The following is a 13647-nucleotide window of genomic DNA, read 5'->3' on the forward strand; positions in this document are numbered from 1 at the left end:
GACCTGCAGCAATATAACGTGTAGATAAACCTGACCTAAACCCAACGCACACTGCAGAGACCCCATGATCTGATCTTAAACAAAATCAAATAAAAAAAAATTCTATAATAATTTGGATTGGAGTTTGGATTGGATTGAAAAATTTAGTAACAATTAATTGTGTTTTTTTTTACCTATACAGTCATCAACCATCCTCTTTTTGAATATGCCTTAATAAAATGGTTACTTCATTTATTTGGTATCCCTTGAGAGCTAGGATCTCTTGGAAAATACTCTTTAGTCCTAAAGCAAGGGAGGGTTGGGATTACCAGATTTTAAACAGTATTATAGGGCTACTATCATAAATCGGGTACTCAATTGGAAATATGACGGATCTTCTAGGGGTTGGTTTAATTTAGAATTTGACCTTTGTACAACTAATTTAGGTACAATTATTTGGTTACCAAAACAATTTAGAGCCTTAGGTCCGGATACATCACCTCTTAATATTATCACCCTTAGGTGTTCGGATTCATTGCATAAACAACAGGTGTGGCAATATAATTCTCCCTCACTCCCTATTACTGGACACTCCTATTTTGTTCCAGGACTTCAGTAATTTATTAGTAAAGTATTTAATTACTCTTAATGGCCTACAATTCCCTGAGTATCTGGCTAAGTGGGAAAATAAATTAAATAGTACTCTCTCTAGTCTCAGAAAAAGGTTATTTTAAGCTTAGCACATCTAAGACTTAAGACATCTGTAAGTGCCACTTTGTTGGAGAAGGTGTGGACAGCAGGGTACATTGTCGCATATATGATGGTACTGCCCTATGATTGTAAACTATTGAAAAAACATTATACCAAATATTGAAATGATTTCAGGAGTCAACTTGGAGTTTACTTCCTGGTATGTTCTTTTCCATTGTATTGAACTTCCACAGGGCAGGTACAAAGCGTTCATTTGATACCATTCCTCCCTAATGCAGCTAAAGCACAGATACCACGGTATTGGAGGGACCCAAGGGAAGCTTCAGTGAAAGGCTGGTTCCAATTAGTGGATGAGGTGTGCAGGATGGAGGAGGGGTATCATGATTTCCAAGATACGTCTTCAAGGTTTAGTGACACTTGGGCCTCCTGTATTTTGTTTAAGGATAGTATTCATTACCTTTATAATAGTGGTCAGAATTAGTGTAGAAGGTTGGCGTCTCATAGCCATACCTGGGCATTTTGCTTTAGTTAGCTGTAGTCTTGGTGTTATTTAATGTGGGTTTTGTGTAGATATATGTTTGATAGCTTACCACTGTGACATTCCTATTAAGCTGTGCTGATTGTTTAATGTGAAAAACATCTAAATGACATTCACTTTGGTTGTTGATGAAAAGAGAAGAAAAATTGTTGCACTATGTATGCACATAAGGGGAGAGGGAGTAAAAAGAATTTGTAGTTTTGTAAAAAATATTTTTTGCAAAGGTGTTATGTATATTTGGTCTTGTATGTTTATATATAATAAAAATCGAAATAACTAAAAAAATTGACTAAATTTTTTTTTTTGGACAACAAAAACAAAACATCTTTTTAAATAGGTAAATCATTTTGTAAATCTAAAAGTATTTTGCAGGTACACTTTCAGAAAATGTGTCTCTATATCAGGTGTTAATGCACTGTAATCTCTACAGTTTGCAATGCCATAAGTGAAGTTGATACACTTAACAAAACATTCACTAATCAAACAGTTTTAACTTGATAGTTTATCCAGAACAATTGCCAAGTCCAGTAACATATTATAAGGTTATGGAAAAACAAATGGCTAATTGGTAACCTAAGGATATATTGTCATTTGTATGTCTTACCTCCCCAGTTTTCTAGACTGAAAAGATTACTAAAGTTGTGTGAGACAAAAGGAGAAATCTTTTTCAGGTCATGAGTACGAACACGGGTGGCAAGAAGAGATTGGTGGGCATCTCTGAAGGTTGTATCCATGAGGAGAAGCCCACGGTGATTGCGTACAGCCTTGGCAAACCCCTCTGGACCTTCTCGAAGCAGAATGTCCCTAAATCCAGGAGGTGGCTCACCTAAAGCATATAAAATAGTAAATTAAAAGAAAAAAAACACTCCTAAACAGCCAACTTGATAAATACAGCTCAAAAAATAGGATAAATTAAAATCACATATTAGATTTTCAATACCAAAATATTCAAGTTAAAAAGCTTTATTAATATACATTGTGTAACTCATTGAGAACAAAATTATGTAAGAATGGTCAATGGAAACCAAATTCATTAACTCACCATGGTTTTAAAATCACACTTAAAATTAGGTGAAGTTTATCACAACTCAATGTGGCTCAGTAGTATGTATGGCCCCCACGTGCCTTCATGCACTCTCAAGAACGTCATGTCCCAGAGGGTTTCTATCAAATTCAGGTCAGGTGGAACACTTATGAGCCAGTCAATGCCTTTGTAATTTAGGAGTTACCTATAGACTCTGGCCACATTAGACCAGGCATTGCTCAGCACCAGCATAAGGTCTGACAAAGGATCTAAGTATTTTATCCTAGTACCTAACAGCAGTCAGGGCACTACTAGCTAGATTTTGGATGTCTGTGCAACCCTCTAAGGTTATGTTCCCCCAGACTGCCACGGACCCACTCCCAAACCAGGTAGAATTGGTGAACCTTCCAATTCTTATGTTTTCTGGCAAATGCCAATTGGGCTGTGAACTCAGTCCCTCTACAGGAGGTTGTGCACACATTCCACCATCATAGTAGGCATGTAAATGGCCTGCAGGATGCAATCTTTTATTTTTCTTGAAGGGTTCCTTTTGTTCCTCCTCACACAAAGACAGAGATACCAGTCCTGCTGATGGGTTATGGGCCTTCTTGAGCCCTATACAGCTCTCTTTGTGTAAAAGCCCATCTTCTGGTATCTGCTCCACTTGAGAATGTGCCATCCTAGAAGATTTGAACTACTGATGCAACCAGAGTGGGCTGCAGGTACTGCCTCATGCTACTGTACCGCACTGGAAGTGACAAGGGCACTAGCAAATTGCTATACATGGCTTGCTGTTACCCCCCTGTCCAGTTTTTGTTGCTTTATTTTGATATTAGATTACAATCACTTCACTTATTAAAAAAAAGTAGAAAAGTAGAACAATAAAAACATTGAACATGAAATGAATCAAGTGCAACACATTCAACAAAACATCAACAAATTTGTGCTTAGGTTCCAAAGAAGCTAGACAAAAAACAAATGTCCAAGTCTGAGAGGGCTGCCCAGTTGGGAGGCTGCATGGGTTGTGCAGGCCTGCATTGTCATGCTTGGGGGGATGGGGCCTCTAGGGGATGCTATAGCTGGCACAGGAGTGAGCCCAGAGTAGAGCCAAGGCGCAGAGTCTAAGCAGTAACCAGGTCTTCTCCAGAGCCTCTAGTGGTGAGGATGTTATACTGCCAGGTTGCGGTCCTTGGACACACCAGGGTGGGCAGGATGATACACGGGACAAAATCACTAGACAGGAGAATTGTCAAGGAAGGCTGGGGTCGAGGTCAAGAGAGGGGAAAAGCAAGATAGGTCAGGTCACAAGCCAGGGGTCAAATACCAGAGATCCAGGAAATTGGGACTGGTGTAATGGGGGCAACCGCAAACACAGGGAACACAGGAGGCACAGGTAATACAGGGATAACCACAGACACAGTGGAACACAGAAACGGCACAAGAGAACTAGCTGGGAAACAAAGGGTTAACACAGAAGTTGGATAGGGAAAAGCACTGAATTAAACAACAGGTATTGGCCGTCAGGATGGGCGAAACTAATAAAACTTAGGAGTGCAGGCACATCCAGAGTCAGAACTGCCCACATGCGCAGGAGAGAGAGGCCTGCAATTTAGTAAGGAGGAGGTAAGTGTGACACACATATTCTGATTTCAGCTGTTCATTGATTTTTAATATGAGATGCGATTTAGATGAGTTGGCCCATGATAACTTGTTTTGTGTGATGCTCAAGGGGTCTCAGACGAGACCCCAGAAGCTCAATTCAGAGAAAACTTTTCAGAGAGTGCTGCCTGGATCTTTGCACAATGGAGTTGCTCAAGAGGGAGTCAATAAGAGACCCCAGAAGCTTGATTCAAAGAAAAAAATTCAAAGAGTGTTGCCTGGATCTTTTGATACACTGTGGGGTCATTAGGAGACCACTGAAACAATTCTGGTCTAAGGAAGCCATGAGAAATGTGTGTGTAAAACTGTTTAAATGGGTGCATCTACCTCCATACACCTGCCAACTAGGGATGAGCGAGCAAGATTATTAGATTCAATCTTGTGGCGAATCGGGCAGTTCTCGCTTACCAAACTTTTAAGCGAGAACGGCCTTGTGATTTGCCATGAGATCGTGTTCTCGCCAGGGAAATGCAGGGGGGCAGGAACGCCCACTATTTCCAGCAGGAATGGCGTGGCTGGGATCATTTGCTCCTAGGATGCACAGCAAGGCCCAGCAGCACCAATCAGCAGAGATCTCAGAATAGGTATATATACAGGGAAGGAGGGAGGGGTTAGTCACTTCATCTTCTGTTCTGTGTGAGGGAGGAAAGCAGGGAAAGAAGTGCACTGTGACAAGGACAGGTTAGGAGCCTTCCTTATATCTAGAAATATACGTATTGTGCAGTTTTTCTTGCTAGCTTTTGCTATTTACCCAAAAAGGCAAAAACATTCCTGTGCTACTCCACACAAAGAGATACCTCAGTCTGATACCTCTTGCAATCTATCACATATCTATCACAAAAGCCATTGTGTATTGTGCACAGGGCAGGTTAGGAGCCTTCTGTATATCTTGAAATATACAGATTGTACAGTTAAAGTTGCTACCTGTTGCTATTTTTCAAAAAAGGCAAAGACATTTCTGTCCTACTGTACAAAAAAACATACATATTTCAGTCTGATACCTCTTGCAAGCTATCCAAAAAGCCATTAAAATTTCTGTATTTCTCTCAAAAAATACAGATATTTAACTGTGATAGCACTTGCTATATATCCACAAAGCCGGAAAAAATTCTCTATTTCTCTCAAAAAAAATACATATATTTACCTGTGATAGCACTTGCTATAAATCCACAAAGCCAGAAACATTTCTGTATTTCTCCCAAAAAATACAGATATTTTATTTTGATAGCACTTGCTATCTATCAAAAACGCCAGAAAAATTTCTGTATTTCTCTCAAAAAATACAGATATTTTATTCTGATCCCACTTGCTATCTATAAAAAAAAGCCAGCAAAATTTCTGTTTTTCTATAAAAAAAAATAAACATATTTTATTCTGATCACACAAAAAAATACATATATTTCATTGTTTGATACCTCTTGCTATTTTACCAAAGAAGACCGTTTGTTAAAAAAAAATTCTGTCCTACTACAAAAAAATACAGGTATTTCAGTGTTTGATACCTCTTGCTCTTTACCAAAAAAGCCCGTTTGGTACAGAAAAAATTCTGTCCTACTACAAAAAAAAATAAAAATACAGATATTTCAGTGTTTGATCCCTGTTACTATTTACCAAAGGCTGTTTGCTACACTGAAATTTTTGGCCTACTTTCACATAAATAGATATTTTTTTTGTAACTACATTAGCAATTTATTTGGAAATTGACAAATTTACAGTATTGTACAAAATGCCCAATATTTGAAACAGTTGAAATAAAGAAACCAAAGTAGCTATAATTTTTACAATGATACATTTTACCAGACTATGCTGAAACCCAAAAATAGAGTAGAGGCACATTGAGTTGTTCTGTGCTTATTTTCCCCACTTATAAATGTACTAATAAAAAAAAACAACATATAAACTCTATCCAAGACTTTATGAAGTATTTAAACAGACATACAACTGTATCAATATTACAGTAGTTCTCTTATTTACCAATGTTAAATATTTGTTATGAATCCTACCAGTAAGCTGATACATGAGAGAACCAAATATATTATTGTTCTGTGGTTCTCAAAACAAAGAGGACAAAAAGTGTGTATGTGCTAAGGCGTCTCCTAGTACCAATCTTATTTTAGGAATGACCCATTTAGAAATCATGGCTTTGTTTATTCTTATCTCACAAGGAATCCATGGCTGGTAACATCATATTATTTGAAAGCCTTTTCTCTTCTCTTTCTTTGGCAAGCTCAGAGCACAAGTTCTCAGTCACTGCTAAAGCATCTGCTTTTTCTAGGCGAGGAGCATTAGGATAGCTGTCAACTAACAATGTAAAGTCAGCGAGCATGCCATCCAACATAGCTTGATGCAAATCTAGGAGGTGCGATACTTCCAGAGCCAACACTTTCAGCAAAGTAGCAGACAATGGAAGGTCGGAACACATATTAAGATTTTGCTCCATCAATGTTTGTTTGATATTCAAGAAATGTACTTGTGCAGACGGCATACTTAGATATCTAGTCAAACATTCCTTCACAGTAGATATTCGATGAGGATGAAAACCACCAGTCTCCATGGAAAACAAGTACATATCACCCACCTGTGTATCAAAAACATTATTCAAAAACACACCACACTGGTGAGAAAAAATATCTCCTAGCCAACGACAGTCGTGGGTGACTTTTAGGATGCCTTTGTCTTCAAGCACCACTTGGAGAACATGTTTAAAGACCCCTGGTCCCATGCGGTTGTCAATTAGGTGAGGATGTCAAAGAGGTAAACATGATTTCTTGTGCGACATATGTTTAGGCCAGAAGCTCCCAAACTCAAGACCTTTTGGTACTGGAGAATATTTCTTCTATTGTCTCTCTTTCAACCTCTTGGCTTCTTGAGTCTTCTACTGATTCCACATTTAGAACATTTTGCCCAAAAAACAGCATTGCTCCTCGCACAGCTTCACCAGTCTTCAAATCCTTGACTTTAATCAGGAGAACAGTGTGATCTGCATGAACACCAAGTAAAACTCCTTGCAATCTTCCAATAATGGGTGTAATTTTGATAGTCTTCCCATTAATACAGCTCAGAAAACTTTCACCATAAGTGGAGTCCATATTGAAATGGTAATGAAATTAATGCAAATAAATGTCAGCCTTCTGCAGCTTCTGCTGTGTGATTTGCAAACAACGGGGAGCCCCAATACAGATATTTTAGTGTTTGTTACCTGTTCCTATTTACCAAAGAAGACCGTTTTGGTACAGTTAAATTTTTGACGATGGATTACACCTAGCTCTAGATCCCAGTTACCAATACTGCCCCCACTCTTTCTCAGGGCCCACCGCCTCCTCCTCCTGCTGTTGCTGCCGCCTGTTAGTACTCCATTCACTTAAAATTGTACTACACACTTCTGGGTGACATTGATGATGCACTACACCCAGCTCTAGATGCCAGTTAGCAATGCTGTCCCCACTCCTTCTCAGGGCCCATCGCCTCCTCCTCCTGCTGTTGCTGCCGCCTGTCAGTATTCCATTCACTAAAACTGTACACTTATGGGTGGCATTGACGATGCACTACACCCAGATCTCTATGACTCTTACCAATGTCTTCCTGGCGATAGCTGACCAGAGGCCACACATTGCTACTGCTCTCGCTGGCCCACACTCCGTCTCTGGTCCTCTGTCTTACCTATTGTCACTGCACTACTTGTCCACAACTTTATGGGTGTCATTCCTAACACGTCATCCAGGTCATGATGCCAGCTAGCAATTAATATTATTAATAAACAGGATTTATATAGCGTTAAGATATTATGCAGCTATGTAATTTCAATAGGGGTGCCTACATTAAATAACGCGTTTTCCTGCTGTTTTGATGGCAGAGACTGTTGCTAGTGGGTTGAGTTCACACTTTCTCAATGTCCTAATGTTTGTGATGCATTCTAGACGCAGTACATCACGCAAAATTCCCATTTGCCTGCTGTCAATTTGCCTGCAATTTTCTGGAAAACCACAAAGTCTTTTGGAAGTTTACTATTTTTTACTTGTTTTCACTGTTCTCCTACACTTACCTAGCAAATTTGGTGGTTCTAACATGTACAGGGGCCTTGTGATTAATGTTTAAAGTCGGCCCATTGACTTTAATGGCATTCGCAAAATCGATTCCCCGAGTTCCCCCAAGTTCGAGGAAATTTTCGCGAAACTGTCAGAGGCTTTCTCGCTCATCCCTACTGCCAACATCTCAGTGCGGAAGAGATCTGGAAGTGCACAAGAGGAAGCTGTCTTTCTGTGGTATGTAGACGGAGAGTGTAGATTTTTTTTCCCAGCCACGGCATTAAGGAGACATTAGTGTCCCTGCACAAAATGAGGGTGCTCTGTGCATGCTTGTTCAGTAAGTGCATAAGATGCATGAAAAAGAGAACCTGGTTTTCATTAGAGGTGTAATAGGGGACAAGTGTCACCTTTGTTTTATTAAGGCTGCCTATAAGAATCAAGAAACAACCATAAATTTGCAGTAACCAATAGGAATTCCTCTGTATTTAATTAGAGCCTTAGCAATGTGGACCGTAGGCGTGGAAGTACCGTGGGCAGAGGAGAATGGAGACGTGGGTCTCTTGTATGCAAATCACATCAGCCATATGGGCAAAAAAGTAGCTGAAGGACTTGGAGCGTTTCATTAGAGAGGTGCCCGCTAGTGTATCCCCAGTGCTATGCATTGTCCAAGGGCTGTGTGTGACCTGGGGTATCAAGGGGGTGTAAGAGCAGACAAGGGGAAGGTGTTTTGGACATAGCAAAGAAAAAAGGTCTCGAAAAGAAACTGAGCAACAGCAAAAACAAACAAAAACCTATACATTTAAATCATTATTAAACAGAAGTGCAAAAGGTGGTGGGCAAGGGGGTCCCTACCCACCTGTGGTGTGTCTCTAGGTGTACTCCATCCTCAAAATACTATAAATAACAGGGGAATCATCCAGAGATAGATGAAGCATGCAGTGACTACCACGCTGGAGAATAGGCAACAGTAAATTTGGTAGTATAACTAACAGCAGGATCAATATATAGAGTGACAATACTGAAGAATAAAGGCGTATCATAACTAGCCCACTCTACAAAGACATTCACAAGGCTCTAGACTTAACAACCAAGTTACCCAAGTAAGACCCTGAAGTAAATCAATAAAGAGAATTCCCTAATATGGGTAAAGAACAAACCAGGCACCTCCAGGAAGGATAATTCTGAATGCTCAGGTCTTTTTTCTTGATGAGACTGTTGAATGGTGTACTTTGTGTAAGGAACCAGCAGAGCAGTCTCAGTGTCGGTACCGCTCACTGCCGCCTGGAGTCAAATCTGCAGACGCTGTGGTGCGAGAGCCAGAGAGTGGCTGGCATGGTGCCTGTTACACATAGCTGGCCAATTACCTTTTCTAGAACAGAGGGAATTGCCAACTGAAAATGTGGGAGCCAGTGGGAAACACTTTTTTTCAGTTAGTTATAGATGGAGCTTTTATTGACACGTGTGAGAATAATCAAATCTGGCTATTGTTGTAAATTTTTTAGGTTTTTTTTGGGAAGTGGAAGTGGCCCTAGGGGGACCCTGGTCTTGAAATAGCCCATCACCATAATTTTTATTTTATATAGAAGGGTTGACTAAAGTAAAAGGAGAAAGAGTATGAACTCACTGTTTTGGCAGATGACATTCTCTTTATCTTTTCTCACCCGCAAACATCCCTATCGGCCCTCCTACCAATTCTAGATCATATTTATATCATATCCTTTTTCTAAATTATTAATGCGAAATCATAAGCCCTAAATATTTTGCTAAAAGTGGTGATAAGACAGATCTATGAAAAACGGAAATTTCCCTTTCAATGGAAAAGCATTGAATTCAGTTGTCGCTCAAATTAGACTCATTATATCATTTAAATTTTCCCCCTCTAATATATCGAATCACAGTAGACCTTTGTAAGTGGGACAAATCTGTCTTTTCTTGGTTTGGAAGGGCTGCGATTTCGAAAATAAAAGTGACCCAACACGTATTATATCTATTGCAGACAATTCCCATTCATTTGCCAAAGGCATTTTTCAAAAGCTTGTTGTCTTCCTTTCGTTCCTTTCTTTGGGGCGAGAAGATACCCAGAGTCGCATTCCGTCTCTTCGCAGCACCAAAACAACATGGGGGCATAGGTGCCAGATATACAAAAATATTACTGTGCCTGCCATTTATCGCGAATAATAGACTGGAATGCGCAAAAGAATACCAAACACTAGGTCAATATTGAACTGTCCTTTACACTGTGAACTACAGTACTTTCCTTGGGTAGATCCCAAACAACTAAACCCTACTCTAAAAGAACATCCTTTGATTGGCAGTTCATTATCTATTTTTGGGCTAGTGTGTCGCCAATATCTACAATACTGAGACCATTGTCCCCTATATGGAACAACCCTGATTTTGTTCCAGGCCAATCTCCAGAGTACCTTAAACAGTGGCAAGCAAATAGGCACATAACAGCTCTACACTTTTTTGACAGAACCATTTTCTGAGACCGACAGTCCTTGAGCGACGTAACAGGAAACTCATCATTCCCACGGTGGGCATATTTCCAAGTGCAACTATTTCTTAACAGCTCCAAAACGAGACCAATGGTTTGCAGACACACCACCACTTTTGAAAAATTGTGCTAATCACCTTCACCAGTTAGACATGTCATATCTACAATTTATAAAGAACTAGCTGATCCTCCAGGGTTTAGGCAATCCCATATACAGAACAAATTGGAGAAAGATTTAAATATTCAACTTACAGACCAAAACTAGGAAAACATCAACTTGCTCACTGTAAGGAGGTCTCCAAATGTAAATATTCAGGAAAAAACTTTAAGATACATACAAGATGGTATAGAGTTCCTACAACAATTATTAAAATCAGTCCCAATTGTGATAAAACCTGTTGGCGATGTGGTGCATAAGTTGCTCAATTTTACATATATGGTGGGACTGTCCTAAAATTCAAAAGTTCTGTACAGTGCAGGACCTCATTCCGGTTATCACAGGTGAAACACAACAGCTAACCCCTGCACAGATCCTTCTGCATCATAATGTCTCCCAGCCTAACAAGTATAAAAAAAAGATGCTTTTCCATATTCTGGATGCAGCTAAGCTGATCATTGAGATGGAAATCTTCACATACTCCTTCCAAAAAGAGGAGATTTAAAGATTGTCTGACAAAGATAGATAAGAAAGTGGAGATGGAAGAACTTATTTATTCCTCAAAAGATGGTATGACACAATTCTATTCCACATGGGCATGTTGGACACATTTCCGTAACACACATACATACCAACGTAATTTCTCTGATATTTTATCCGGTTGAATCCTAGAAATTCCTGGTCAGGACATCACTCAATAAAAGGCTCTCTATTTCTGTGCCCTTCTATCCCAGATCCTTTCTCTTTCCTCCCTCTCCCAAATACCCTTTTCTTACTAATGGTTGGATATGACCAATACCATACCCAGGACTTGCATACACACTACCTTGCATACATACTTTTTTTTTTCACTCAGGTTCCGATAAAATGTTTGTTAATTCATTTTTGTTCTGTAATGCTTTTCTTTTCATGTTCTCTGTTAACTAAGCAAACAATATATATAACTTTAATAGTTTGCTTATATTACTGTATCTTTGTTATAAAAGTTGTTAGGAGGAGAAGATTCTCCATCTGTTTAAAGTATAATATTCAAATATTGTACCTCTTTCCATAAGCTACTTTGTAATTGTACTTTTTTTGTTGTTTTTGCTTTTTAATGAAATGCCCCTTTTTTAAAAAAAAAAAACAAAAAAACGAGCAAAGCCCCTCCTATTCTGTCATTACCGCCGTGGTGGTTAAGACTTAATGGGAGTGCAGAGCCTCCTGGGATACGCAAATCACAAATCCAGAGACTTGGGCTCTGAAAATAGGCATGAGCAGGAGGGACTTTTCCTGCCACTGAAAAAAGAAACATGGCGATCTCACACATGCACAGTGAGATTGACACCTATTTTTTTTTATTTTTTTTGGGACAAATACATCAGCATACGTCATGGATGTGCACAAGTAAAAGTGTAATTTTTTTTTCTACTTCATGTCCACTTTATTGAGAAAAGATCCCCGATTCGTATTCCTCTTCTCTACAATCGACTCCCTCCTAAACCCCACACCTGCTCCCCCCACAACATCCTTCTCTGCCCAAGACATTGCCACCTACTTTAGAGATAAAATAGACAAAATCAGACATGATGTCTCTGCTCTCCGGGCCACTCCAACCATACCCACCCCTTCCACCTGTAAATCATCACTGGCCTCCCTCAGCCCTGTTACTGTGTACAAAGTCTTAACTCTTCTCTCATCATCTCTGTCTACTACCTGTCCACTTGACCCAATTCCCTCTGATCTACTTCGTGCCCATTCCTCCACCCTGGCCCCTGCTCTAACCATCCTATCTCCCTTCTCCCATATGTCTTCAAACTTCTTGAACGCCTTGTCTACAAAAGACTCACCCATTCTCTCCTTGACCCCCTCCAGTCTGGTTTTCGAGCTGCCCATTCCACTAAAACAGCGCATACTAAAGTGGCCAATGACCTCATCAGAGCTAAGTCTCAAGGCAACTTTTCCCTGCTCCTTCTCCTTGATCTTTCCTCTGCTTTTGTCACTGTTGATCACTGCGCTCAATTGGTATCAGTGACACGGCTCTCTCTTGGTTTGCTTCCAGTCTGTCTGACTGCACCTTTTAAGTTTTTTTCAATGGTAACTCCTCCTCACCCACTCTCCTCCCTGTTGGTGTTCCCCAAGGGTCAGTTATTGGACCGGTTCTCTCTTGGCAGTCTCATATCCTCCTTTGGCTTACAGTACCATCTGTATGCTGATGACACTCAAATCTATCTCTCCACCCCTGACCTGCCTGTCAGCCATCTCATCATGGACGTCTGACCCCTGAATCTCAACCTGGATAAAACAGAACTCATCATCATCCCCCCCTCAAATTCTCAATCTCCCCCTGATATATATCTAACTGTTAACAACACTGTTATTCGGCCCTCCCTTCAGACACGTTGTCTTGGTGTCACCTTTGACTCGGCCCTCTCATTTACCCCCCATATACTGAACATTCCCAGGTCCTGTCACTTTCACCTACGCAACATCGCCAAAATACGCCCCTACCTGTCCCCTGAGACCACCAAACTCCTGCTCTTATCATCTCTCGTCTGGACTACTGTAACATCCTTCTCTCTGGTATTCCACTAACCCGACTCTCTCCTCTACAATCTATCATGAATGCTGCAGCCAGACTCATCCATCCTTCTCTCCTCTCTTTTCTCCTCTTCCGCTGCATCTCTTTGTAGTTCTCTCCACTGGCTTCCATTTCACCTTAGAATCAAATTCAAGCTCCTTTGCTTTGCCTTCAAATCCCGACACAGGTATTGTCCCACTTACATTTCAGACCTGGTAAAAAAATACTCCCCCTGCCGCTCGCTCCGCTCCTCCAATGACCTACTGATGACTTCCTCACTCATAACCTCATCACACGCACAGATACAAGACTTCTCTAGAGCTGCCCCAACTCTCTGGAATGGTCTTCCTCGTCCTATTCGACTTTTTCCTACTTTCTGCTCATTTAAAAGAGCGCTCAAAACCCATTTTTTCAAACTTGCCTAACCCATCTTCCTCTGTCTTTTGAAACCATCACTACTTCCCACCACTACATATCTCCCATCCTATTGTGTGTGA

General features: G+C 40.3%; 1 protein-coding gene across 6 annotated transcripts in view; it reads right to left on the reverse strand.

The window, feature by feature from the left end:
- PC (pyruvate carboxylase) overlaps window positions 1-13647 on the reverse strand; it is a 318614-nt gene that overhangs the window by 43079 nt on the left and 261888 nt on the right. For all 6 annotated transcript variants that reach the window (XM_072423070.1, XM_072423066.1, XM_072423072.1 and 3 more), the window contains one exon: window positions 1833-2054. In XM_072423070.1, the coding sequence (XP_072279171.1) occupies window positions 1833-2054 (222 nt within the window). The remainder of the gene's footprint in view (window positions 1-1832; window positions 2055-13647) is intronic.

This window comes from Pyxicephalus adspersus, chromosome 9, assembly GCF_032062135.1.
Source record: "Pyxicephalus adspersus chromosome 9, UCB_Pads_2.0, whole genome shotgun sequence".
Taxonomy (NCBI): domain Eukaryota; kingdom Metazoa; phylum Chordata; class Amphibia; order Anura; family Pyxicephalidae; genus Pyxicephalus; species Pyxicephalus adspersus.